This window comes from Ammospiza caudacuta, chromosome 4 (genome assembly GCF_027887145.1).
Source record: "Ammospiza caudacuta isolate bAmmCau1 chromosome 4, bAmmCau1.pri, whole genome shotgun sequence".
Taxonomy (NCBI): Eukaryota; Metazoa; Chordata; class Aves; order Passeriformes; family Passerellidae; genus Ammospiza; species Ammospiza caudacuta.
Window position 1 is genome coordinate 55,426,023 of NC_080596.1, and position 27,840 is coordinate 55,453,862.

The 27,840-nt window shown below is 39.3% G+C and overlaps 2 protein-coding genes across 4 annotated transcripts in view; one reads left to right on the forward strand and one right to left on the reverse strand.

The window, feature by feature from the left end:
• FAM114A1 (family with sequence similarity 114 member A1) overlaps positions 1-20,792 on the reverse strand; it is a 30,557-nt gene extending 9,765 nt beyond the window's left edge. The window contains exons 1-8 of one of the 2 annotated variants that reach the window (XM_058803320.1): positions 20,723-20,792; positions 17,919-18,280; positions 17,043-17,130; positions 8,655-8,768; positions 8,389-8,495; positions 6,077-6,211; positions 4,146-4,298; positions 1,821-1,944 (exon numbers count right to left, since the gene is read on the reverse strand). In XM_058803320.1, coding sequence (XP_058659303.1) covers positions 1,821-1,944; positions 4,146-4,298; positions 6,077-6,211; positions 8,389-8,495; positions 8,655-8,768; positions 17,043-17,130; positions 17,919-18,272 — 1,075 coding nt within the window. In that variant the 5' untranslated portion in view covers positions 18,273-18,280; positions 20,723-20,792. Of the gene's footprint in view, positions 1-1,820; positions 1,945-4,145; positions 4,299-6,076; positions 6,212-8,388; positions 8,496-8,654; positions 8,769-17,042; positions 17,131-17,918; positions 18,281-20,722 lie in introns of those variants that run through there. The other variant, XM_058803321.1, reaches the window with a different exon arrangement.
• LOC131556602 (toll-like receptor 1) lies at positions 418-27,357 on the forward strand. Of its 2 annotated transcripts, none has more exons than XM_058803319.1 (2): positions 418-597; positions 25,336-27,357. In XM_058803319.1, exon 2 carries the CDS (start codon positions 25,399-25,401, stop codon positions 27,334-27,336), a length of 1,938 nt encoding a protein of 645 aa, XP_058659302.1. In that variant the 5' UTR covers positions 418-597; positions 25,336-25,398; the 3' UTR covers positions 27,337-27,357. The 2 variants fall into 2 exon arrangements, with proteins under 2 accessions (XP_058659302.1, XP_058659301.1); XM_058803318.1 differs by lacking the exon at positions 418-597 and adding an exon at positions 22,740-22,769.
• The last annotated feature ends 483 nt before the right edge of the window (positions 27,358-27,840 follow it).

A 27,840-nucleotide genomic window follows, 5' to 3' on the forward strand; every position in this document is an offset into this window, starting at 1 on the left:
AACTATTGATAACTGAGATATTCAATTGACTGTTCACTGTGGTTACTGTCTTATTTAACCTCACGTATGAAATTTTTGGTGTTAAAAGCTTTCAAAATGCAGGTAAAGCCACATTTTCAAATATTCTCCTAATTTTTTCATAAACAACTGAAATAAAGCTGCAGTGGAAAATGCATGAAAGGGCTGCATAATCAAAGTGAGAGGAAACATTAGAGGGAAGGGTATGTGTGTGGCCTCCTGCTACTTGTACCAGAAAACAGTCAGAGCAGTTTCCGCAGCCTTAGGAGGAAGGAATGTGTTTCACTGAGGAGTGGTTTGCTTTTGCAAGGACAAATCTGCAGCACACTTTAGTTTGGTCTCTTTTTTTAAGGTGCTCGCTGCCTTGGTTGCAGCCCATTCAAAACCCCTGTAAATGTTTCAAGGAGCAGGATAAGCAGTTGTGATTTACCGAAAAAACCAGAACTTCTGACCTTCAGAGAAAACATCACTTTGTGCAAGAAACAGAGCTTCTCCTGGGAGCTGGTTTCAAAGCAAGGAACTACTTTCCACAGAAATTATGGAACAACAGACATCTCATGAATCCTCACTCCTAAGCAGGTAATACATTTTCTTGACTTCTATTTTGCACAACTCCATAGAGGTATGGGGTTTAAAGAGCAAGTAAGAGGGGGAAAAAACAGCATAAAACTTTACCACACTAAGACTTTATGCTGAGCACTTGCTGTTCCCCTCAATGAGAAACAGTGAGTTTCCTGTGAGAGGGATCAGGCAAGCTGAGTAAGCACTACCAGAAAGAGCAGTCTGAGAAGAAATTACTCTCCTGTTAGAACATGTGAATGTTAACACAGTTTTGCTAACTTTTCTGAAGGCTAAAGAAATCTTATCTCACCATCTTGCAAAATGGAGGTTTTATGGGCAAAGTAACCCTGAGAAGATCAAGAGGATGTGGAAGAAATATCCTTTTATGTTTCTTTGCTTCCAAAACACAGCAATATGGCCTTCAGTGGCATAACCCAGTCTTCAGTTAGGTCAAGGGGTTTTGCTGTTAGCTCTAAGAGGTTTGGTATGGCTCTCACAAGCCTGGAGACATGAACCATGCTGCCTTCAAGCTGACTTCTTACCCTTCTGTTCTAACCTGTTTGGGGAACTGCTAACATTTCTGACCCATTTAAGACACATATTTTCCCCCTAACCAAAACACCTGCCCATTTTACTGTATTTTTGGGAGCTCAGCCCATTCTCTTCAATGCTGTGCCATAACTGTATTCAGTTATGGAAACACTTATGCTGCTCTAACCTCCTTCTCACACTCCACGTGCCACATCTTGCTATGCAAAACCTATAAAGCAGCTTGCTACTGTGTTTCAAAGTCACTTTCGTTCAAAAAATTCAGGATTCTTAAATTTCTTTATGATACTCAAATCTTTTCCCCCATCTAGAAAGGGGGTATGCAGAGTGAGGATGAAGTTGCTGAACAGAAAATAATTTCTAAGTACTTCAAAACTTTCAGATTATCCAATTTCTGTAAGAAAAGTTCAGTTATCAAAAAAGTTATTATTTTCCATTTTTTGCTTTCATTGATGACATAGCAAAATAATTTAATATTTATTTATGCTTGCATAATTCATACTTCAGTTAAAATACAAATTCAAAATTAAGCACTGATCAGCTTCCAAAACTTTTAGAGTATACATTTTAGTAACTACCTTATGAAGAATATTAGGATATCAGAAATTACAGTTTGGACTGGAATTTTTTTAATTACTGGATAAAAAAAGTAGCAATTATTCATATGGTTAAGTCTCTGTAATTCTAATTACCTTTTTGCGCCTGCACCACTTCATCATCTAATTCCTTTGGAACAAAGATCTCTTTTATAGCAATTAAATCATTTTTCACAGTCTCCAACTGCTCTCCATCAAGTGTTGCTAAATGTGACTGAATCTGTAAAAGAAAAGACAGTATTACTAAATGCTAATTTAGAGCCTGAATCCAAAATAGACTAAGAAATGGAAACCTCCATTATGTTCAAATCTTGTCTCTAATCTCCCAGCTTAGACATATTTTTAGAACCTGTCAACAGAATTTGTTGAGTATCACAAAAATTACACTAGTCTTGCCACATCATCAGGTCCCTTCCTTCCTCCAGAACATGAGTTTTGAACTATTAATCTACTGTTTAACTGCAAACTGTTTTGGGATTGCCTGGATGAAGGAAGCAGGCAAAAAGAGCACAGGCATAATGGTTAGTCTGAGCACTCATGGGAAGAGATGGAAAAGGTGGCCTTCAAAATGCAGCCAAAATTATTGACAATCTACCTGTTCTGAAGAATGTATTGGCAGGTCTTTGCATGTCTCAGCTATCTGCAAGTCCCTGCATATCTAACAGGATGGCACACCTAAGAGGGATGGAAACAGATTCTTTGAATCACTGTACTACAGTTAGATGGTGTTAACTCTGTGAGCAGAGTGATCCTTCTGCCTATGGAAGCCTGGAGAAATGCCCTTACTCCCCTTGGTACAAAGTTTGACCTTTGTGTTTGTTTCAAGGGGCTTTTTTAAAGCCTGTTGGACAGAGGTGCACTCTACCTCAGTGCAAGGCTGGACACAGCTGTTACTTTCTTACTGGTGTGTCCTTGTGTCCAGCTCCTGTGCTCAGGGTTAAACCCAAGACAAAGCTGTGGCACTCCAGTCAGGTTGGGAAGGACCACGTAAGGCCTTTTCCTCCCTTTCTATAGCACTATCCATTTCAAGGGCTAACTAGGAACTTTTTTTAATGGAAACTTTTAAAATAAAAACTTAAACACACATGTCTTCAGTACCTCCTGCACTCCTGTGGCTTTTGGGTTGTTAGAAGTGGTCTCAAGTTTCTCTTACAGTACTCTTTCTGCATTCTGTGTCTGGGTGCATCTGTGCATGGTAAGTGGAACATTTTTCTGAGTACTGGGCTTGTTGACCCACACAGTCACAGTGCATCAGAAACCTCAGGGTAACAACCTGCACATGGCTGGCTTACCCTATGGTATTTCACAGTAAAATAAAAATACTGCTGATACATGCAATTAGCCTGAACTTGCTTTCTATGTATGTATGTATGTATATATGTATGTATGTATGTATGTATGTATGTATGTATGAATGTATCTATCTATCTATCTATCTATCTATCTATCTATCTATCTATCTATCCATCTCATTCCTGTTTAGTGGGTAGGGCCATTTTTGTTTGGCCATTTTTGGTTTTGTTTTTTGCTCCCAAAACCAGACAGTTGAACCTTACATGTGTGGTTTGAATGTATAGTTTTTCATCTAGGTAGTAACAAAAATAAAAATAACATTGACAGTATGCACCTAACTGTTATTAACATAAGCTTGTTTTATTCATGAGAGCAAATAAAATATTTTAAAACATAAGTTGGCCATATTTTAAGAAGTACCCCACAGGGCAAAGAATGCTAATTACAATAACAAACAAAAAAGAAAATTTGTTTTTAAGAAATTTACTTAGAAAATTGTTTCAGTACAAAAATATCACCGGTAGGAATCTACAAAATTCTATTAGCCCACTGTTAGCAATCTACTGATGTACTAGCAGAGCAAATAAATTGAGAGTTGAAATTGAAATACTTATTTATCAGATAGGCCTTATTAACATTACCATCTTCAGAGAGACTTTTGTATACTTCCAGTGATAATATCTTGGTGTAGTTCTATGTAACTTCAAAAACCAACACAATAAGAACTGAATAAGTAATCTGGAATTAATTTTAATTCAGCAGCCTCCACATGTAGTAGGTCTGGAATTCCTGAATGTACCTGATTTCAACCAAAAGATTTCAACCTCCTTGCAAATTTTGCAAGGAATTGGCAAGATATCTGCAGTGTCACAAGCTGTGTATGGCAGACTACATATGGTCCTAACAAAAATACCTTCCAGTTATGAAGTTTGTTTTGAGTTATTCTTGTAGTTACATTTTAGATGTATTGAGTTCTAAAACCCAGGGCTAACCCATTGGATCAATTCAGCTTTCTCCGAACTTGATGGAAAATTTACTGTTTATCTTACGTGCATCTGCAAAATAAAATTAATGTGAAGATAAATTTTTTTACCAACCATATTGATTTATGCTGTCTGCATACTGTACCTGAGCTTCACTTTCATTTGACAGGATTTCCAGAGCTTCAAGATGAGACAAACCTTGGAATTCATCAAAAAGTAGTCCATAATGTGCTGTTCTTTCTACTGTAACTTGCTGGGCCCGCCTCTGTTTCTCTTTTTCTTTGGCTTCTCGCAACAGCTGTAAAAATATACACCATTCCATGTTTTATTGATAGTACTATAAATGTGACAGATTTTACTACTATCTGCTTCCATGTGTCCAGAGGTAGTAATAAAATTTGGGACTATATCACACCTGCAGAGCTAAAATTTTAGAGATGAAATAGCTAACTTCTTTTTTGATAATTTTCTCTGATAAAATATTTATATACTATTCTAAGCAGGGCTTTCCCAATGGTAATTGCTAACCATCTCCCTTTAAAATACAATTAACAAAAAAATATCTTGCTTATATTTTCAAAAGCAATGTCAGCTATAGATACCATACAACAAATTTCCTCACCCATTATAATGAAAGAGAAAGGACTATTTCATGTGCAGCCTTAAGGAGCCATGCAATCCTTTCTACAGAACACAAAATGGGAAAAGTATTATTTTCAGAACCTATCCACCAACTTGCATAAAAAATGCACCCAGAGAAATATTTTCTATAAAATATTCTTAGCAAATTCTAAAGTCAGTTTTATGTGACAGAGGGACTGACAAAAGAGATTGATAACTTATACCAAAGATGGGGCAGAACTACTCTCTATATACTTGGGTATATTTTGGTGGGCTTTTAATACACTCACATCAGTGTATAAGAAGGACAGAATAGGATAGGATAGGATACCCAATAGGATTTCCTCCTCCTTCCTTCTGTTCCTGGATGAAGTGGCCTCTCATGAATTTCCTACAGTAAAGGTGGTAAATATATCTGAACCACATGTCAGGTCACATGCAAGTTTCTGCAAACAGGTGAACTCCCACCACTTATGTTATTCCACTGTTCAAATTCCTACAATATTGCCTTCAGTGATTTGTTTAGTACAAAATTAAAATTTACACTACAGTACCTTTTTCCTCTGAAGTCTCCATCTTCAAAAGTTAACTCATGAAGTTTTATGAACAAATCACTGAAAAGCAATAGTGCAACCCCTGAGAACTGATTTATGCTGCATGCTGCCTCAGATTCTATGTGCAAATCCATGCATGTTGTTAAAGGAGACATTCTCAAAAGCTCATTTTAACCCTGTGGGCCTCAACATGAGTTAATTGCTTTTGATATACTATAAAAGTATAAGTCTGTTAACTCTTCCAATGACAAATACTAAAGATGAAACATCTCATTAAGAAATACCTTACTCTTCTCTACAAGGAAGTAAACATGCAGTAAACATACTTTCTTCTCAATGTCTATTGTTTATCGTCCTTTCAGGGTCTGGAGAACTAAAATAATTCTGTACTGACAGCATTAACAGTACTTCTGTTTTTATCTCATCTCATTTCATTTAAAACATGAATCACAACTGTGTAAGCATACCATTAAATTAGATGGACACTGAGATACAACATTTATAGGTTTAATTCCTAATGAGACATATGTTATATTCCAGTATTACTGATTTCCAAGGAAAACAGCATAGTGATATTTATGCTGAAAGATGTCTATCTACAGCTGTTACCAAAACACCAACAATTTGATTTTGCCTCCAGAGTGTAATGATTTATCACCACATATACTATTTTATTTAAATCAGCAATTGCATATATGATTATGCAGAAAAGATGATTTTACATTATCTTTTGTGGTTCTATGAAGAAAAATTAAGTAGAGCAACTGTAAAGCTTAATATTTGTTTCCATAAGCCCAGCCAGCATCTACTGCAATAAATAAAGCCTCTCCCTGAGGCATGTGAAATTCTGGAAAAAGAATCTGAAATTGCATTGACAGAGTTGTATTTAAATATATCCAACCTGAGAGAGTGAGACTGTTCGTGCCATCAGTGTTTTCGTTCTCTTAAATCCAGGATCACTTTCTGCAAGGACATTCATGGTTGTCTTCCCAATAAATTCCAAAGCATCTAAGCCTCCAGATAATACACTTTTCCCCTGTATAAAATAATGCATTGTGGTTATTTTCTTCCCAGTTTAGGCTAATATGAACTGTAAAGAGGAGTGTTGAGTGGTTTTGTAGACACCATCTTTGAACATTCGGGTCCCTAAATTTCCTATACTTCAGCTAACAAGAGGATTGATGCATTTACTTTGTTCTGAATATGTGAAAAAAAAAAACAAACAAAAACAAACCTACACAAATATTTCCAGTTAATTGAACAACTTACACCAGAGGAAATGTAACAATTGTTGTAAATTTAAAACAAAAATCGTAAAAAGGCTGGAGCACATCTCCTCTGAAAACAGTCTGAGAAAACTGGGGCTGTTCAGCCTGGAGAAGAGAATGCCCTGAGAAGACCTTCCAGCAGCCTTCCTGTACCTAAACACGACCTATAGGAAAGCTTCAGAGGGACACTCTGCAAGGGCAAGCAGTGTTTGGACAAATGGGGAATGGCTTTACTTTGAAAAGGATAGATTTAGAATGGCTTTACTTTGACAAGGACAGATTTAGATTGGACATCAGGAAGAAATTCTTCACTATGAGGATGGTGAAGCACTGGAACAGGTTACCCAGGGAGGTGGTGCATGCCCCACCCCTGGAAGTATTAAAGACCAGGCTGGATCAGGCTTTGAGCAACCTAGTTTAGTGGAAGGTGTCCATGCCCAAGGCATAGGCATGGGAACTATATAATCTAAGTTCCCTTCCAATCCGAAATATTCTGCGGCTCTGTCATTCTATTCTATTCTATTCTATTCTATTCTATTCTATTCTATTCTATTCTATTCTATTCTATTCTATTCTATTCTATTCTATTCCACTTTAATTTCATCCAATGGCATCTGGTTTGTAGGAACTTGCTTTAGACATGAATAATTTGGAGCCAAGTCCATCATGAACAGAAGATTCTGCCTTCCTGGATTTTTAAAATTTTAACACTTACTATGACTCTGGAACTGTCTATTTAAATACATATGTTTTACTGTGTCTTCATATTTTTTATGTACACTGAAGAAGAAGTTTCACTGGCTAAGGATTTCCATTTCAATCTGGATTATGTGTGTGTCAGATACTCAAGTGCTGACGTAACACGACATATAATGGAAAACCCTTCCAAAGTCTCAAGTGGCATTACAAGTGTCTTACTGAGACCTTAAGTGATTCTTTTTGTACCACATTGATCTCTGTGGTATGGCAGCTCTCCAGGCTGCCTACAAGCACATTTGTCTTATTTGCAAATCTTGTATAATGCTCAAGTAATCTTACTGGTGGCCAGCCAGCTCTACGAGCCATATGATGCTCCAGGTTCTGTAGAAACAGTCTTAGGAATTATCTATAGGAATCTCCTTCTGTTCCCAAAGTCTTTGATATCAGAGTGATGAGGCAGTCAGAGTGAACTGAATACACAATAAAAAAGAACTGCCATTTCATAAAACTTGCTCAGTGGGGAATTAATCTTCTATGCTTTTACAGCAAATATTTAAAGTCTTCCATAATTTCAAGTGAAACACCATACTTAAAGATGCAAAAAAATTTGGGGAAGAAGATAACACAAAAATTGATTTGGAAACGGTATGGTACAGGATGAAGTTCAACACACAAAATATAAGGATGTTAGGAAAGAACTGTGAACAAAAGATTTTGCCTTGCTAAGTTTGCAATCAGAGCCCCTTCTGGGAAGGCTAATATGAAATGAGAGATTAGATAAAGAGGTGAAGGTAAAGGACAGGAACTAAAAATAGAGAGCTTAGTAAAAAGCCTTAAAATAAGCAAATGGAGTATTTTCTTATGCTATCTGCCTTCAAAAATGGTAACAAGTCCTATCCCACTTTCTCTGGAAGGACTTAACTGTAAAAATAAAAAATCAGATGATGGTACAATTTTAAAAAGATTTTCAAAAATTTGCAGAATTCTACACAGTTTTGGAAAAGACCATATTATTTTCACTGAAACTGGTGAAAACATAGTAACTCAGTTAGTTTTGTTTGACTTCTTATTTTTTAATCAGAAAGTTTAATTTTAAAGTTATTTTGTCATGGAAAAGACTCTAAATAGACTTACAAAGTAATTGTTTTACAAAGACCTGTAACTTAAAAAATGTGACCTACAGTGAAGTTGAACCGAAAAATAACAAATAATAACTGGAGCAGAGAGATCAGCTAAAATGACTCACTGTGTTTTGTACAGCACTAGTGATAGCTGATAGCATGCCACGAGATCCAGATGAAGGAGAAGAAGGAATATTCTCAGAAGAGCTCCGGGCCAGAGAATCTTCTGCTTCTAAGAAAAGAAAACAAGCTGGTTACAGCATAATTTCAACCCTGCAAGTCAAAAATTACAGTAAAATGGTTTATGTGACCAAAATCTTAACATTTTCTAAACGGAACTGATTTGGCAGGGTCAAAGAGTTTTGTCCAATTTCAGTGGACTTGAACTCACGAGTAACTGGTGTTTCAGCTGCAGGAGGCTCTGCTGTTTCCAGAGAGGCTGAACTTCCACTGTGAATTCTTAGGGTAGTTCCTGCTTTTTCCTTTACTGCTGTTATCCCATGACCTGTAGGAGACTCATGTTTTAGACTATATGACTTGAAAACTCATTACTATCAGTGCATAGTATTCTTATACTTCATGAATTATGACAAAGAAAATATCTATTAAACTTACCTCAATTGCTTAATTTTCTCTAGGTTAATAATTAACTTCTACTATATTCATATTAACTGAATATAAATTATAAGGCTGAAATATAACACAAATTATGCTGGATCTGAAAAGTAAAAGTTATTTCAGTGGCCCACATAAGTTTAGTTCCCTGCTTTTCAAAATGCTAAATATTCTATTGCAATCAGTTTAAATGGAAACTGACAGTCCTCCTAAGACCATAGGGTATCACCTCACATAGTTTTCAGTATTCTAGAAAAATTGACCCAAAGTCAATGGATTGTGTATGACTGCAGGACTGAGTCTGGAATTGTTCAGTCCTCTGCACAGGTGTTATGTTTTTAGGGACACTGACTCCAGTCCCCAAAGTTATTTCAGGATTTAAGCTCCTTAGTTTCTCATTTGAAGTAAAATTCTGAAATGTCTCTCCCCAAAGTTAGTATTTAAATAATACACTGTTAAGTCTGCTGATGTCAAATGACACAAACAGAACTATTGCTCCAGTGGCAGGCGATCTCCTACAAAGATTTTACCACCTTTACATGATTCATATGCAGGGAATCCCTAGCCCCCTATTAAAATGGGCTACTTTAATATAAAGTATACATGTTGCTACTGTTTCTGTCTGAATACTTTTGACAGATTGCCTTGCTGGTTTTCTACACAGAGTTTATTTACACTAGCAGATCACAGGGATTGGTGAGTCCCTGTAGTCAGTCAAGGGGAGGCAGTATCTTCCTAATCTGCATCAACTGTAGTTGAAAAATGCTGCCCTTAAAAAGGACTGCTCTAAAATTGTTTGCCTATTTTGCTTCTGGATATGTGTACAAGTATGTCCATGATATAATTCTCTCATTACAAGCAATCCACTTGTTAATCTTGCTTTGCTAGAAGCTTCTGTGCATCAGCTAAGGTGCAACAGGTGAACAACAAACCAGGTGAGCAATATTTCTTTCCAACATAAAATTAAGTAGCTTCAGAGACAGGACTTGATTTTTATCTTGTACTGAACACTGTTAGTGCATCTTGCATGAAGCTGATCACTTCTAGCAGTAGGGCAATCCAGAGTGCTTCAACTGTCTGCTTAACAATTTATGAGAAATGTTAATAACAATTTCATACTTCTTTGGTTAAACTGAACTGTAAACAGATAAATTATTTCAGAGAAGGCATTAATACAGATGGTCAGGCTGATATCTAGACATCTAAGGTGCAAAGTTATGCATAATGATTGTGTTGTCCACAATTTCCCATAACTGTGTGCACTCTAATAGAGAAGTTCAAAGCATCTTTTCTGAATTACATTAATTACAGCAAAACAGCCGATCACTTGCCAGTGCTCTGCAGCATTCTGAATAAACATATACATCTGTATGTGTAGTCATACAAATAGGCTTTCAAACATCTGATTCAAGAAAGATGCAGCAAATCTAGTTGGAGTAGGAAAAAGGAAAGCTTAGGTTTATGAATATATATATTTATGAATAAATATACTCTAGAAAACATATGTGAAGCAGCACTTCTGAAAGATCACACAGAAGAAAACTGCAGTATCTGGAGGTAAACATAAAGAACAGATATAGCCTATGGAAAATACCTGCAGAGACAAGGAATTTCATAGGCTGCACAAGGCCCCAATGTTTCACACTGTAACAGCCTAGGCAGATAAATGCTTTTACCTGTCTAAAGGAAATATGACCTTTATCTATTTTACTTGTGTCTTACAAAAAACAGTAACTCACACAGGATCCAACTGTGTGAGTCATACCTGGTTATGCACCACAGTGTTTAAGTCATTGCTGGATAATTTCCTGATTCTTGCAAAGTCTGTTCCAATGCAGATACTGGAGAGCAGTGTACTGCATGGTCTAGTCCCAATCTCCCACATATTTTAATGAGCCCAATGAAAACATTAGCATGCACAGATTCTGGAGTCATTTATTTAATCCCCATATTCCTGGGACTCAAATCACTATTAATTGTGCTTTTACACTAATACAATAGACATTGCATGTCACATTCCTTCCCATTGCTTCTGCTCACAACTTTTTAAACGTGTAAGCGTTTTACTCCTTTCATTGACTTAATCAACCTGACTTGGTAACAAAATACTATGGTCCTGTAGTCATATAAAAATCCTTTAAACATTGAGCAAAAATGTGAATTGTCTGTAAAAGTTACATGTTTTCAGATCAATTTCCCACTTTTTTTTCCTGTGATTTTTTACAGCCTTGAATTGATTTCCATAGTTTGGCAGACACATTTAAGAAGAGAAAGCACACAGTTGCTGTATTGATATTTACTGACCTACAAAAGGCAGCATTTTTGGGGCTGTGGTTAAATGCCCTAGAATAATAAGAAGATACTCCAGGTCAGCTAAGGGTGGCTTTGCTGAACTAAGCTATATGGCATGTATGTTTGACTGCAGCAGCAAAACCAGATGAGATCAGAAGACCACAACTGCCATACATGCACAAATGGCAGAAATGCCTGTTGCCTTGGAAATGAAGATGATTATTTGCAATTTCAAAAGGCACAGAAGTAAAAGAGGTCATGGGAGAGAAGCCTACAGTTTAAAGATGCACTCATTTTGTAACACTGGGTGTGCTAATGCAACTGAGCTGACACCTCTGACATCTCCATTTACTCTTCTAACAGCAGACAGAAGAGCTATGCGGTAGGCATTGTTAACTGTGAGCTTTTGGAAGAAAGCACTCTTTTTTCCCCTGTGTTATTGCTTTTGTTTCTCTTGCCTCCATGATTCCTTGCCTTTCTATTGGCTGGCACTTTCCACAGAATATTATTGTTCATGTTCCTAGCTGGGATCTTTCACTTAAAGAAGAAGGTTTTGCTAACACTGCCTAACAGCATGACCTGCCTTTTGCTTTGCCTGATCTGCCAAGGCCAGATTGCAGCACTCACAAATGCTTTAGTCAGATCCCATCCCACTTTGCTGCAAGCTGTTTTATCTTCCACCTCCCAGCTTAGCAGCTTTGGATTCCCTGCAGAGTTGAGAGAGGCAAACAGACACCCCTGGAGGGCAGTTCACTATGTCTGAAACCTAAACCACTCTGTACAGGAATCACTAATCCCTCGTCCATCTAGAACTCACAGGCAATTGGACTCTGATTTAGTGGTACAGATGGGGAGGAGTTTGAGATTTTGTCCCTGGCTACAACACTGCCTTTGTAACCTGCGTCCTACCATGGGAGCACATCTAATGAAGAACTGATCAAAATTTAGTCTAGTAACATGAGTGAAGCCTCATCTAGCTCAAGCTAAAGAGGAAGACCAAGGCATTAAATGAGCATCTTTCACCAGATGAGAAACTGAGGAACCTGACACTGGCTGGAGGAGAATCAATCCACAACATGAAGTATAGAGATGTGGACAATCCAGCCGTGCTCTGGTTTTGTACACCAAAAAGTGGGGCCCCATTTTGCTCCCTTTTAGGCTATCCTATTGGCACTCCATTCACTTCAAGCTTCCACAAAACTTCTCTTCCTGGCAGTTAAAACAAAAAAAAAAACCAAGCCAGATTCTTGTAACACCTATGCTATCTTGTCTATAAATCAGGAATCACTCCAATTAATCTAGTAAATGCGACTACATTCAGATCTCCTTATTGCAAGCATAAAAGGTTTCAATAATAGCAATAAGCATAAAGGCTGTTACAACATTTATTGGCTCTCAGTGTCTTCTAGACTATAAGACCATGTTAAAAGACATAAAGAACGCAAAAGAGAAAAAAGAGAAAAACTTCAATTCAGCATTCTTAAAAAGGAATAACTGCAAAGGGCCAGCCTTGCTGCTATAGCAGCCAAAGTGTTATTTACAAAACAGTTGTGACCACCATGTGATTCCAACCCAAAGTAGTTTTCCCTTAATCAGCCAAATTTATGAAATAAAAAAAAAATCTGAAGAGATTAACTATCCTCTTTATGATCACATAAAGTCACATAAAGTACAAGCATAACTAAAGTACAAGCATAACACCCAGACTTCTTTTTTTAATATTGTACTTTATTTTGCAACAGAGCAATACCTATAGAGAAAAGACATTTGCACTGTTTGAATACTTTAGTTTCACATTATCTACAGCATTGACATTTTTGTTCCACAGAGAAGTCAACTATGTAATGCTGATTACTACACATACCCATGCATAATAATATCCAAGCTCATGAACACAGTGATGTATAAAGAGACATTTCGTTCTGTCACACTGAGTGACAAAAAGTGCTTTTCAGCATACCAGGGAGAAGTATGGGTGTCTGATATTTTCATGTGCCATTCTCACAGCTAAGGAACTAGATGAGAATATACACAAGAACAAAATAATCAAGATAGCAGAACAATAATTACAAACAACACATTAGAAAGATGCATTACGCAGCCTTATAGTATGAATTTCAGGGATCATATTAATCAAACAGCTAGGTTATTTTTTTATGACTTTTATTGTGTGAATGTATTGACAGGTTCTAGTCTTAGCAATGGCTCTAAAGGTGAAGCATTTGTATACAGCATGATAGAGAACAGACTTTGCTTGGAAATGCAGCTCACTGAGCATCCTAACTTCAGCACCTTCTGAATGTCATACATCATTCAAAACATAGCATATGAAAGGCAAGGCTTGCAGAAGGCAGTCACTTTAATTAAGCTAGCAGATAGATTAGTTGGAAGAAAAACCAAAGACCCAAGGTTTAAAGCATAGAAGATGTTTTAAAAATGCAAGTCACAAGCTGCCAGGACAAACTGAAAATATATTTTGCCTCACATAAGCCTGGGGATAAAGAGTTTGCTGTTACAGCTAAGGTAACCTAATGGCTTCTTGGTGCAGTTATGGGAGGTTCTACTTCTCCCCATGTTTCACACTTGTCCCTTCTGCTTGCCCCAAAACTGGTCTCAAAGAGTCGGATCAAGGAACTGAAGAGGCAGAAAATGGATTTTTCTTTCCTCTAGAGTTACTCTTATGTCAGTTTTGCTTCCTAAACTGGATTAGAGGAAACTCAGAGGAACATGAATGCTGGTACAGGGAGAAGGAAGAAACATGCAAGGAAAAGACAGGTGAGGGACTACACATTTCAGTGGCTACTACCCATAAATTGACTGATTTAGCTGCAATAGTCACTCTCTCGAGCTTATCAACACTGTCAAAAGACTGCCTTGTGTAATGGCTGATCTACTAAAAAACACCACTGAAAAGAAAGACACTAAAATGGTGATAATTAGTACAAGTTGTTCCTCCATATCACAGTGAGCCTTCTCCCATCTCATCATTCCAGCAACTATTTCAGTGGTTCTGTTCCACTGTGGTTCTATAAGGAGGAAGCAACTTTCTTGCACCTTTCAAGAACAAAAGAAATCTCTTCACCTCATTGATGAAGTTGATTCAATAGTTTGCTTAGTCTGACATCTAGTGTCAAGAGCCCAAACATGGTTCAGGCAGTGACTGAAACTCCAAAGGCATTACAGATTCTGTTTTGTACAGGAGTATCACATCTGTCTTGTCGTGGGGACCTCGATCCAAATAATGTCAAAACCAGTTCAAAGACAACAGATATTTTCTTTGGAATAAAAAATTACCACCAAAACAATCCATGGCTGTATGTGCATAGTTACTTAAAGGAGGATGAGGTACAAACTATATGGAAACTGAGTTATTATTGGGAACTGAAATCAGCTGTCCTAAATAAATTATAGCCATGCATTAAAAATGCTCATGTGTTTGTGAATTCTCTATCAGTGTCTGAAGGATAAGGAGACTGAGATCTTTGGAACAACATTTTAACTCGGTCTAAAATACGTAGGAATGCAAGAAAAATTAATTACAGTAAGAAGAATTATTCACTGGAATAACCTACCCAGGGATATGGTGAAGTCTCCATTGCTGGAGGTTTTCAAGATGTGTCTGGACAACTTGCTAGATAATCTCATCTAGAGGCATAAAGCCTTTCCCACAAAACCCCTGACTAGACAACTTTTCAAGGTACTGTCCAACCTTGGCTGGTCCATGATACTCTTTGTTAAAAGTAGAATGTATTTGTTCAAGCCTTTAAGAAGTTACTTAGTCCACCTCAAACTGTTTGCGCTATTTTTACAAAGTACAATTTTGAAGAAAAACATTAGGAATAGTAGATATTGATCATATTTCACCAGACAAGCAGCTGTGTTGTACAATATGATGGCAGAACAACAGAAAAATCACAGACTGAATGTGTTGCTACTAAGTTTTAACTCCAAGAAGGCAGTTTTACTAACAGCATTTGCTACTCTGAAGGAATAGCGACTTTACAATGGACTGGTCTGTAGCAAAACTATTTTCTGGTGTGGAACAGGAGATGAAGTGTTGGTTGAACTGATCAGATATTGAATGGAGCAACTTTGAGGAGAATAATAAATATATAATAATAATCATAATAAAGCTTATAGAAATTCCCAATAGCTTTAAATTTTTTTCCATATATCTCACTAGGGAATTATCATACTGAAGGAAATATGTGGTCTGTTCAGAACCATATCGTGTCCATGACAGTGAGAGACAGTTAAGTGTTCTAGAGGATCAAGCAGGAATTTTCATAATAAACAACTAGGAAATAAGCCCTCTGTATCAGGAATATAAAATATTACCTGGTGCATTGATTTCCTCTAACAAATCTAAGACTAGCTATTTGGTCTTCCAAGTTACCTTGGGTTCACAAAACATGGAAGAACATAAATTTTATTTCTGCTTAATTCACAGTCAATTATGTTAAATGAATTAATGAAGTTAGATTCAAAATTATTAGATAGTAACATGGAAACTCAACCTACCCTGATCCCAGGGTCAAGAAGTCTGTCTATGCTTCAGATTCTAGGAAATAGGAAAATTGGAAACTGCTGTTTTATATATATCTGGGTTTAGGTGCTTTCCTAGCTGTTCTTGGTCACTGCCAGAACCTAAATAGTAGATGGGTCTTCAGTGTGAAATAGTGCAACCATTCTGATGTTGAATTAAAATTATTCTACAATTTTCCTTTTCCTTTTCTGCATGTGGAAGCTCTTTTTCCAAGGCAACTTGACTTGTTCCAGCTGCGCTCATTTTTAGACAATAACAACCCTAAAAATATTTATGCATGGTGATGACATGCCTCTTCAAAACAGACATCACACAACCTTATCAAGTCAGACTGCCTACACAACAAACTTGTTCCACACACCCTAGAAACCCATTCTGAATGTACCTAGAAATGTTAATTGTTGTTGTCTGAAAGAAAATGTAGTTATTTACTCCTGACTGTGGATGTTACTGAAAAAAAGGGGACAAGGAAATTTCTCTCCTCTGAGAAACAGACAGAAACCATTTACTGTCCATGAAAAACAGGAGATAAGGAGGAGAATTATTGAGCCTTATATGGGATCATAAAACCAGTATTTCTATTGAATCATTTTTAGTAACTAGCAATTAATTTTAATTCCTATGTTCATCTTTTGAAAGTGTTCCGTGGATCCTTTATGAGAACTGACCAGCTAACAGATTGTTTTGTTATAAAACATTTCTGGCTTGTGAGAAATTATTTCCCACTGTAACTACATATTCCTATGCTTTGCTTTTTGACAGTGAGTTTTCAAAGAGCAATAATTAAGTTTCACCTGAAGTCCTCACAAGGACATATTGTACTGACCTACCATTGGAAATGAGAGTATAGGGAGAGGGAGTACAGGGCCCATGTTTTAATACATTGTTCTACTGTCTGAAATCTAGTGTGACAGTGTGAGTGTTTCACTGGTGGCAAGAAAAGCTGGAATGATTTACTGCAAGTGAATTCATGTGTAGGCAGGAGTCAAACTTGGCATACAAACCATTAACACGAGTGAGCATGAAAATCTGGGTTGCTTTGACTTGAGAAACCGTAAGCCTTTGCCTGATAGAAATTGTATTGGATTATGGATCCTTTCTATGAAGAAGTCACAATCAAGTAATTCATTAACTTTACAAACAAGCCTAGTACCTTGTCCATAATTTGAATAATTAGGAAGGTCATCTTCCTCTTTAAAAAAATCATGCTTCCCAAGCTTATCAAGGCAAAATTGTCTATGAATCCTTAAGATGCAACACTAATCTGTCTAATGACACATGAAAACTATTAATTGTTTCCACACATTTTACCAACTGAACACTTACCCACTGTGGCAGAAGCTGATGACAGGAGAGACTTTCCCCAGGTACCCCAAGCTCCCCATCTACTTGCTTTAGATGAGGAGTCTGCAGCCTATAAGAACAAAAATGTTACTCCACTGTCTAAAAATCTTGTTCTCAAGAGGCAGGAGGAAACACAAAGAAACTGTCAGGCAACAAAGTCTGGCATTTAATAGGTGATGACAGATTGGGTATTATGTGGAGTTCAAACTTCTGTGCACAAAAAACCCAGAAGCATAGCTCACATCATCTGTTCCTAGAAGAGCTTTACTCTCCAGAGATGTCTTTACAGATGTCCTAATATTTCTTCAGGTACCCAATCCTATAAAGCCATACCAGTTTATTGAGGCTACTATGAGGGAGAGGTAGGAACCTGTCTCCTTGCTGGGTTGGAGGCAGGAGCCAGAGTTGGAGGCTTCTCTTCCAAAGTCTCCTCATGTGTGTAATTCAGTAGATGTGCACAGGGAACTCCTAACAACTGAATTCAATAAAAACACAGCCAGAGGAGGTGCTGCATAGTTTTTACATTAATGGCTAGTGCTAAGCCATTATCAGTATTCCATATTTAAATCATGTTAAGAAACTGTTGTCTCAAGAATGTGTCCAGTAACACATCACCTTTACACAATGCAAGTTTCATTGCAACCAGACTTGAAAGACCAAATTAATATCATACTGGAAAAGTGAAATTAAACTACTACTAGTTTTCAAAAGCTTGGTGTTGCAATTTAATTTATCCCTGTGTAGGTTTTCCACATAAATTCCTAGGTTTTTGTGAAAAACAGGACATACATTATACAAAATTCTGTCCTCACAATGCAAGGAGAGGAGGGCTTTTAGAGAAAAGAAAGTATTGCTTACTGGATTGCTTTGCTCATGCAGTGTTTCTTCCAATTCAGGTTCTGTATCAAGGCTTACAGTTTCAATGCACTCGGTGGGCTTGTCTTCAGTTGTGTCTTCACTGGAAGGCAGGCTGGAAGGCAGGCCTTCAACGAGATTTTCAGTCAAAGGGTTTTCATCAATGACTGTGTCTCCTTCCTTTCCATTACTAACATTCTGAGTGACCTGTCCATGTTGATCTTGTGAAGACTCAGGCAAGATCTCAGCTTCTACGAGGTGTGGTACTGATTCATGAGGCAATACCTCATTGCTGGGCATCTCCATTACTTCAGGTTTTTCTTCAGGTGGGGCGCCATCAGATACGTCTTCAGACATTTTCAGTTCTGAATATAGAAAGCAAAGTCTTTTAGGTACCATAAACATTTCAGTGTTTGTTATAAAATACACAGTGTTTACCATATGCTACTGCTGAAAAACAATACAACCTTGATGTAAGATCTCCAAAAGCATGGAGCATGGAGCCCTGTGGCATGCTGGCACTGGCATCAGGATAATACTGTAACTCCACTCACTCTGCAGGATCCCACTCAAATACAAAGAGCAGCATTACTGCTTTCCAAAATATGGTTTAGTGAGAGTGAAAGGATATTAATTTGTCTGGAGTAGTCAAATGTAGGAGTTTCCACATGGCTAATTTCTATATTCACTATCAGGTGTGTGTGAAAGACCATTGCAGAAAATAATCCAAGCTGCAAAGCCAAGCAGTTCTTGCTCTCCCTTTGATGGCTGAGACATACACAGGGTTCCTACAGCCTGCTGACTGACTGCCAGAGGGGAGGATAACTCTCTGTACTTACAACTGTGGTGACATTGATATGATTGAGAAAGGGCATAATCTGTGAACATGACAGGCCATGGGCCCTAGAGCCATTTCACAGACACAGCCATAGCACAGAGTCACTGCTCACACTGTTTCTGTATCACTTGTCCCAAAGTCTTGCTCTTTGGGGAGTGCAACACTTCTCACCATCTCCTAAAATTCCTGTGTGATTGAACTTCAATTTTGAAGCCAAGGTAAACTTGTATGAGGTAGTTAATGATTTTTTTTTTAAGTTATGAACCAGTTTGGTCTTACTTATTCCTTATCTTCCAATGTAATTTTGGAGGTATTTTCCACCATTGTGCAGTCATCAGGCTGAGGACGCTGATCGGTAAAGCCACATAGTAAACTCTGCAGCTGATTAAGAAGTGGCACTGCCAGAGTCCAAAAGGACTGCTGGTCTGTCATTACTAGCATTTAATTGTTGGTAACAACAGTGTACCTGGCACTCAGAAGACAATCCTTGACAGAGAGCTTGCAAAATGTTGAGTTGCACGGCATAAAAAGACTTGTACAGTCCTCTCTGTAGATGCTGCCTTTTCATTGACTCTCATATTAATTAAATATGGCTCAAAGGTTTGCATCAGTCAGGAAGAATGGAGATTGTAGGAGAGACTAAGAACAGGGGGGAAAAAAGGCAAAAAGCAAAACATAACTGGGATTTAGGAGAAATCTGCCTAAGAAGCATGTATTTAAATTAGTATATTTTATTAAAGTCTATAGAACTGTATACATCTATAGCTTTAGTAGCCTGTTTATCTAATGTGAATGGAGCTCACTTCTATTAATAGTTCCATGAGTAGCACTTTGGACCAGTGAACAAAAAACATAAGTAAAAAAGTAAGAACTTGCTATCACTTGTATTACTTCAGCTTACACTGTACCTTAATTATCTTCAGAAAACATGAATTCTGAAGTCAGAATCTTTGCATTTGACAGCTTACCATTAAAAATACAGCAAATATTATAAAATGCTTTATTGTAGGGAAGTAGTGCTATTGTTGTAACAGTACTCACTGTGTGATGGACAGCATCACCTGAGGAAAATTTTTGTATTTGTAAGTCAAATTCCATCATAAGAGATGAGGATCCTCTATTAAAACCTGTAAAACCTTTACACACATACTTCATAATTTTGAATGGGCATTAGCTCTGAGTAAGCCCAGCACTTTTTAAAGGATGACACAGACGTGCACATGGATTTTTCCACTGCTGGATCATCTTTGGGTACCACTGGGGCCACGGTCCCTGCAGCTGCCTGCTGAACCTTTCTTCCATGAGCACGGCACGTAACCGCGAATTACCGCGTCTGGCAGAACACATGAGCCGGGCTGCACCCGGGGCCAGCGTCATTCAACCTCTCATCCGTGAGACTGTCCTGATCCAAATCAGCTCGGACAGCTCCGCCCAAAGGGAATTACTCTACGGGGAGTTTGTGAGGGAGATGCTAAGGCCAGCCCGGACCGGTGGCGGGGGAGAGCCCGGCCCGCAGCGCCCAGCCGCGCTGAGGGGGCCGGCGGTGGCGACACCTGCCGAGCCTGTCTGAGGAGTTTCATCTCCCCTGGAAAGCACAGCCCAGCTGCCGCCGGGCGCTTTGGGCACGAATCACCGTCCCCGAGCGGGAGGGAGGAATAACTTTTTTGGCGACGGCACCTTGCTCCCCTCTCGCTCGACGCCCGCTATCCCTCCTCCACCGCGGGCCGCTGCGGGCACGGCGAGCGCAGGCGAACGCCCCAGGCAGCTCCCCCTGCCCCGCTGCCCTCTGCCCCTGCACCAGGCGGGGCAGGAGCAGCGGGGGCGCCGCTCCCGCAAGCCCGCAGCGGCCACAACTTCCCGCTTCTCCTTTTCCTTTTTCCCCTTTTCGAAACTCCCCTCTGGGACAGAGCTGTGTGGCGCAGCCAGTGTCAAAAGCGGCAGAAAATGCAGAAATCGCCGCGCTCCTTACCGCTCAGCAGTGCCCCGACCGGCGCGCCCCCGGCTCCTTCCCTTCCCCGCCCCGCCACGTCGGCAGTAGCGGGGGGAGGAAGCAGAGCGGGCCCGGCAGCCCGGGCCGGCCCCAGGGCGGGAGGGCTGGCTTTTGTCCCTCGCTCTTCTTCCGGCTGTGTGAGGTGGCCGCCTGCTGTAAAGGGTTAGCCTCATGCCGCTGCCGAGCCTTTCCCGGGCTTCAGGCTTCTCTGACCCAGCGCGGGGAGCCGCCCCGGCCGCCATGCTCGCCCCTCACGGCCCTCGGCGCGGGGGACGCGGCGGGGCCCGGCGGGACCCCGCTGGAAGCGCCGGCCGGAGCGTCGGGCGCGGCTTCAGCAGCGCTTCCCTCAGGGCCGGCGCCACCCCCGCGTCCGGGATGAGGCGGAAAAGGGGTGAATTTCATAGAATCATAGAATGTGCAGAGTTGGAGGGGACCTATCGGGATCAACGAGTCCAACTCCTGGCCCTGTGCAGGACACCCCAAGAATCACACCACGTGCCCGTGAGCATTGTCTCTGAACGCTTCCTGGATTCAGATAAGCTCGGCGATGTGGCTACTTCGCTGGGAAACCGGTTCAGTGCTCACCCGTCCTCTGAGAGAAAAAGTCCAAATTAATCTAGTTGCTGAGCTGGCATAAAACTTTTTTTTTTTCTTTTAAGAAAGTAATCATTCCTCAAAGTGAGCACTTACTGACCCGTGGGGTTGCGGAACTGAACGGAGATGCAGCGTTTCAGACACCGCTCGGCACCTATCGCTGTGTTTACGGGAAATCCCCTGACAGAAGCCGGCGGTGTGTGCACGCATTTCCAGTCGGTGAAACACTTGGTTGAGCAAAGGGGTTGCAGGCTGTTCCCAACAGCCTGTGGTTCTTGTTTCTGTGTAATTCCTCATACCCGTTCCTCTTTTTGCGACCTCATTTTAATGAGAAGCATGGCCTTTACAGTGGTGAAAGGCAACACAGCACCATTTCTATCAGTAGTCTGCCAGCGAGAGAAGTTACTTTTGACACAGAAGGCAAACCAGCACATCGTGAGCCACTGAGGAGAGCTACTCCAAGAGGTCACATGAAATCATACAGTACTACTGTAAGGCTCATCAGCAGTATAGCAGTGAATTTTCCATATTCTGTTGCTTACTACCTGTCCTATCTTTCAATTTCAATTTTGGATGACCTCTTTTCACCCGAGGCTGAGAAATTAAATATAATCTACAGAATAAGCCTTTAAGTGAAAAAGTAATTTTTTAGATTATTTCCTCTGCTTCCTGAATCATTGAAATATTAAATAATGAAAGTGTAATGATATGCTAACCCAGAAAGGTAGGTTATAGTGTGCAGTTCTGTATTTAGATCTCAGCTATGGTGGAATTTCTGACCAACATTAAATAGAGAGACTGGTTTATATCTTTGCCAGGACAATAACCCTGTGTTTGGGCTTTCAGTGCCAAAGTCACCACTCTGTTTTAATTAAAGAAAAAATCCAAACCAAATTCCACTCAGTGTTTCCATGTTCACTGTTTAACCCAATGACAACACTGCTGGAGTAGGAAAGAGATTATTATTCCATTCCTATTAAATGGAAATTAAACTAAGACAAATGGTACTTTTATAAACCAGCCTTGATAAGAGTCTAACAACTAAATTGGTGCAGCAAAATGGACAAAAAATTACAGTAAAGCATAGAGACTTATTCAAAAGAAGTACTTATTTTCATATTAATTTAATGAAGGTAGAAAGTAGTAAAAAGATTCATATTTCTCCTGTTTAATATATTGCAAAGCATAAAAATGTAAAGTTCAATAATAATAGAATAGTGGAGATATTACAGTAATGTTGTATGTGAAAAATACATCCAGAGAAAAGCAAATGCCATTTCACAAGCTGTCAGTAGATGGCACAAACATGTATATAAAAATTTGGGTGTTCCTAAGTATTGTTACTCAGTAGGATAGAGTTACAGGAAGTTTCTTTTTTTTTTTTTATTTTCCTGAGAACATTTTCTGCTTTTTCGGACAGCAGGGATTTCTGGTGAGAAAAGTTTTAATTTTGTTGACTTCGTGCTGTTGCTAGTTAGCTGTAATTGTTTTATATTCTGTATCTTATTTGTAAATGAGCCTTGTTTTTTGTAGCAAGTGTACGATGTTCTTTCCAAGTGTATGGGTACGGAACGATGGTGAGGTTGCTTGTGTTCGGAATACTTATCCAAAAAACCTGTCCAAGTAGCAGTCTCTCATTATTAGCACTACACCCATAGTTAAGGGGGGCAGAGTGATGGCAGTAGTTTTTCCTGATTTTTCTACAGTTCAGGAACTGGGTCTAACCTGATGGTGTGTTTCATTCTTGTGAAAGGCATTTTTGTAGCATTAGTTTTTTGCTATGTTGGTAACCTGCGAAGTGCATGTCTTAATACTGAATTGTCTCAGCTATATGCATTCTCTTTATTTCTTATATGGAAGTTTAGTCAGTTTCTACCAGTTTTATATTGGAAAAACTCTTAAAACCTCATTTTTTTTCTCTCCCCCTGCTCTTTAAACAACAGGACACTTTCTTGCCATGCTCTTGGCTTGCCTAGCCTTCTGGATTGCTTTTCTTGAGTAAGCTTTTTTTATCACGTTTGAAGACATGAGGATACTTCTGAATTAAAAGTGATATGACTAAGAAGGATAATTTCTACAGTATTAGCCTCCAGTCACAGGTTATATGTTATAAAAGTTTTTACTTGTGTTGCTTCATATGATATTCCAAAGAAATTTTGAAGGTACTCGTAAATAATTTGACTGAATGCTAGGATATATGAAAGAGAAGGAAAATAAAGCACATGTAGAAGAATCAGATCCTTTTTCATCTGGTCCATGGATATTACTGAAATTTTATCCAAAGAAGGAATAATGATTTAAAGGTAGATTTTTTTCAGTTTTCTCTTGAAGCTATGTATTTTGGTTAGTTATAAACACATTAGTAAAGTTGCCCAAACAATCAGAAGAACAGAACTGAATATGCCCAAATGCATTTTTGGGGCTGTGATGCATATAATTTTTCCAAATGAGAATTTGGAAAAAGGCTGGAAAAGTTTTGCCATATTGCCCCACTATTTCTAGATGATTTCCAAGCTTAGTTTCATGCATTCTTTACTAAAGAACTCAGTGGACTTTTTTTTGTGTGGTTTTTGTTTGGTTTTTTTTTGTTTGTTTGTTTGTTTGTTTGTTAGATGAAATAGAACATGTATTTTGCCCCAGTAATTCTGAGAAAGCTTATGGAATAGTTAATGGCACAGTGAATGTAGTCCTTGAAGTTGTAAACCAGTCTCTCAGGTGGTAGCTGCTGTCTCATTGTAGAGTCATTAGAAATATAAAATCACAAGTTAACCCCTTCAATATCAAGGGAAAGGTAAAGGCCGCTGCAGTCATTAAAAAGTACTGTGGGAAACCTCAGGCAACATTATGATTTAAAATTAATGGGAGGGAAGGGGAAAGAAGAGGAAATAAAAAGATATTAGAAATCTGGAAAACAGCTTTAAATAAGATTTACACATGTAAAATTGTTAACCAAGTTCTTACCAGTTCCTCTTTTAGAGGAGCAGTATAATGGATTTATGCAATAGCTAAAAGGAGATTTAAGACAATATTCTCAATGGCTGATTTAAACAAAGGGAGGCTGGCTCTCCTAAACTCCTACATTCAGAAAGAAAAAGTGACCTCTAATCGGGAAAACCAAAGCAAGGACACAGTTATGATTTTTCCTTTTAAAGTCTGTTTAAATAAACCTCTCTTTCACAACAGAGATGTTTGAGGTCAGTGTCCTTAGATCAGGGCTGGATTTTGTGCTCAGAGGTTCTACATCTATTTTTGTGTATATTTTTGTGTAGCCTGCAAATATTCCCAGTGTGTGTGTGGTGTTCTCTTTGTACACTTGTCAGACCAAATGTGACCACCTCACTTTCAGAGTCTAAATTCAGGAAATGTTTAAGCTCAGACAAGAAGTGAACCCTTCTGTGGGCTTTCCCAGGGCATAAATATAGATCATTCTACCCTCACCATCATTTCCCTAGTTAAAAGAAGCACTGATGATCCAGTCTCAGCTATCTAAAGACACTCAGCTTTTGATTCAGGCTCTTAAACCTCCGTGCTATGTTTCAGTTCAAGTGTTACTGTCAAAAGTCCATTTTAAAATAATGTCTCTGAGCCCAGTTCACATCACTTAAGAGGGAACCTGAGGAGAGGATGATGTGTTGACGCCAATTATTGTACTTTCTAATCAAAGCTTAATACACAGTTTAGGAAGCATTCATAATGCACTGTATCACAGCAGAAATTCTGTAAGAAAGCAGCAAATTTTGGACACCTATGAAATCAAACATGGTTTGTAGAAACCTGATTCATTATTTGTTAAATACACCTTATTTGCCAAATAAAAATTTCAGTGGTCTGTTAATAAAGAATGTCTCTCCCGAATGATTGTAGAAAATAATTGCTTTTTGAATCAAATGGAAAAATGAGAAGTTGGTACCTGAGAAAAATCTCTCTCTCTGATGGTTCCTGCACAGCTACTTAATAATACAATCTGTTTTTTGCTTGTGTTTCTTTAATTTCCACAGGATTGGAACAAAAATGGACAGTTAAGAAAAGTATTGAGCGCCTGCAAGGAAAGAGAAAACAGTATGACACTAAATATGAGCTTTCTCAGAAACGTTTTTCTGTATAAGTGTCTGTTTGCATTAACTTTTTGGAACCATGTCAGCCTGTCTGTGGAAGATGAACTCTTTACATCTGTTTCTAAAAATTTTCCAGAAGATGTTTCTAACCAAAAAATCACAAGCCTGCCACTCCTGTATACAAAGAGTCATCAGTCCGAAACTGATGGTGATTGGGTTGTGATACAAAATACTACAGAAAGCCTGTCATTGTCAGAAATCAAAAAAGAAAATGTAAAAAAGTTGATAGCTTTATTATCTAATTTCAGACAAGGATCCAAGTTACAAAATCTGACACTGACAAATGTGTCAGTGAACTGGAATGATCTCATGGAAATGTTTCAGACTGTATGGCACTCATCCGTTGAATACTTCAATATTAACAATGTAACACAGCTGTCAGACATTGAACGTTATAACTTTGACTATTCAGGTACTTCCATGAAAGCATTGACAATGAAGAAAATTAAAATCACAGACATGTACTTTTCACAGGATAACCTATACAAAATATTTGCAGACATGAATATTACAGACATGACAATAGCTGATTCAGAGATGATTCATATGCTTTGTCCTTCTCGTAAGAGTTCCTTTAGATACCTAAATTTTTTAAAGAATGATTTAACAGATTTTCTTTTTCAAAAATGTGACAACCTAGCTCAGCTGGAGACATTAATCTTGCAGAAGAATAAATTTGAGAGCCTTCGCAAAGTAAGCTTCATGACGAGCCGTATGAAATCCCTGACATACCTGGACATGAGCAACAACCTGCTGCGCCACGATGGAGCTGGCGTGCAGTGCCAGTGGGCCGAGTCTCTGGCAGAGCTGGACCTGTCCTCCAATCAGTTGGTGGATGCTGTGTTTGAGTGCTTGCCAGCCAACATCCAAAAACTCAGCCTACAAAACAATCACATCAGCAATGTCCCCAGCAGGGTGGTGGAGCTGAAATCCTTGGAGGAGCTGAACCTGGCATCGAACAGGCTGGCCGACCTGCCGGGCTGCGGCGGCTTCACATCCCTGCAGTTCCTGAACGTGGAGATGAATTCGATCCTCACCCCGTCTGCTGACTTCTTCCAGAGCTGCCCGAGGGTCAGGGAGCTGCAGGCCGGGCACAACCCGTTCCAGTGTTCCTGTGAGCTGCAAGCCTTTATCCAGCTGGAGAGGCGCTCCGGGGGGAAGCTGTTTGGCTGGCCGGCGGCCTACGTGTGCGAGTACCCAGAGGGCTTGCGAGGGACGGAGCTCAAGGACTTCCACCTGAGCCCGCTGGCTTGCAACACGACGCTGCTGCTGGTGACAGCTCTGCTGCTGACACTGCTGCTGGTGGCTGCGGTGGCCTTCCTGTGCATCTACCTGGATGTGCCGTGGTACGTGCGGATGACGTGGCAGTGGACGCAGACGAAGCGCAGAGCTTGGCACAACCCCCCCGCAGATCAGGAGGCCATTCTGCAATTCCACGCGTTCATTTCCTACAGCGAGCGCGATTCGCTGTGGGTGAAGAACGAGCTGATCCCAAACCTGGAGAGGGGGGAGGGCAGCGTGCAACTGTGCCAGCACGAGAGAAACTTTATCCCCGGCAAGAGCATTGTGGAGAACATCATTAACTGCATTGAGAAGAGCTACAGGTCCATCTTTGTGTTGTCTCCCAACTTTGTGCAGAGTGAGTGGTGCCACTATGAGCTGTACTTTGCCCATCACAAGTTATTCAGTGAGAATTCCAACAGCTTAATCCTCATTTTACTGGAGCCCATCCCTCCGTACCTTATCCCTGCCAGGTATCACAAGCTGAAAGCTCTCATGGCAAAGCGCACCTACATGGAGTGGCCGAAGGAGAGGAGCAAGCGCGCCCTATTCTGGGCCAACCTCAGGGCAGCCATTAGCATTAACCTGCCAAAAGCTGATTAAAACTTGTATGAGGAAACAGATTAAGCATCTTTCTAATGAAGTTTCATCTGTTTTTTCTCAGTGAAATAATAAATACAATTTCCATTCGTTGTAAGTGTGTTTAACTTATTGTTACACAATCTTATTTCCAGCTTATCTGTGTTGCTTCCTAACTGTACTCAAAATTCAATTCATCTTATTGCAAATCTCTTGAAATAGCAAATTGCAAATGAATTTGAATGTGGATTTTGAAATACGACTTGAAATATTATAGTGAGTTTTTCTCAGCAGAATAAAATCTGGTGCAGTTTAGTATAGTCATGCAAGAGTGCTTCATCTGGGGGATAGTTTGCAGAGCTGCTTTAATCACAAAATTTATACAGCTTTGTCAAAGGAGATTTTCTCTAAAATTGGTTCGTGTCTAAGAAAATTAAGGATCCTGAGAAGATGCCTGAAGTCCAGAGCTCAAAATGGTTGCTAAATAGTCTTTGTTCAGGTTTGGTGGATAAAAGGATAGAACCCAGA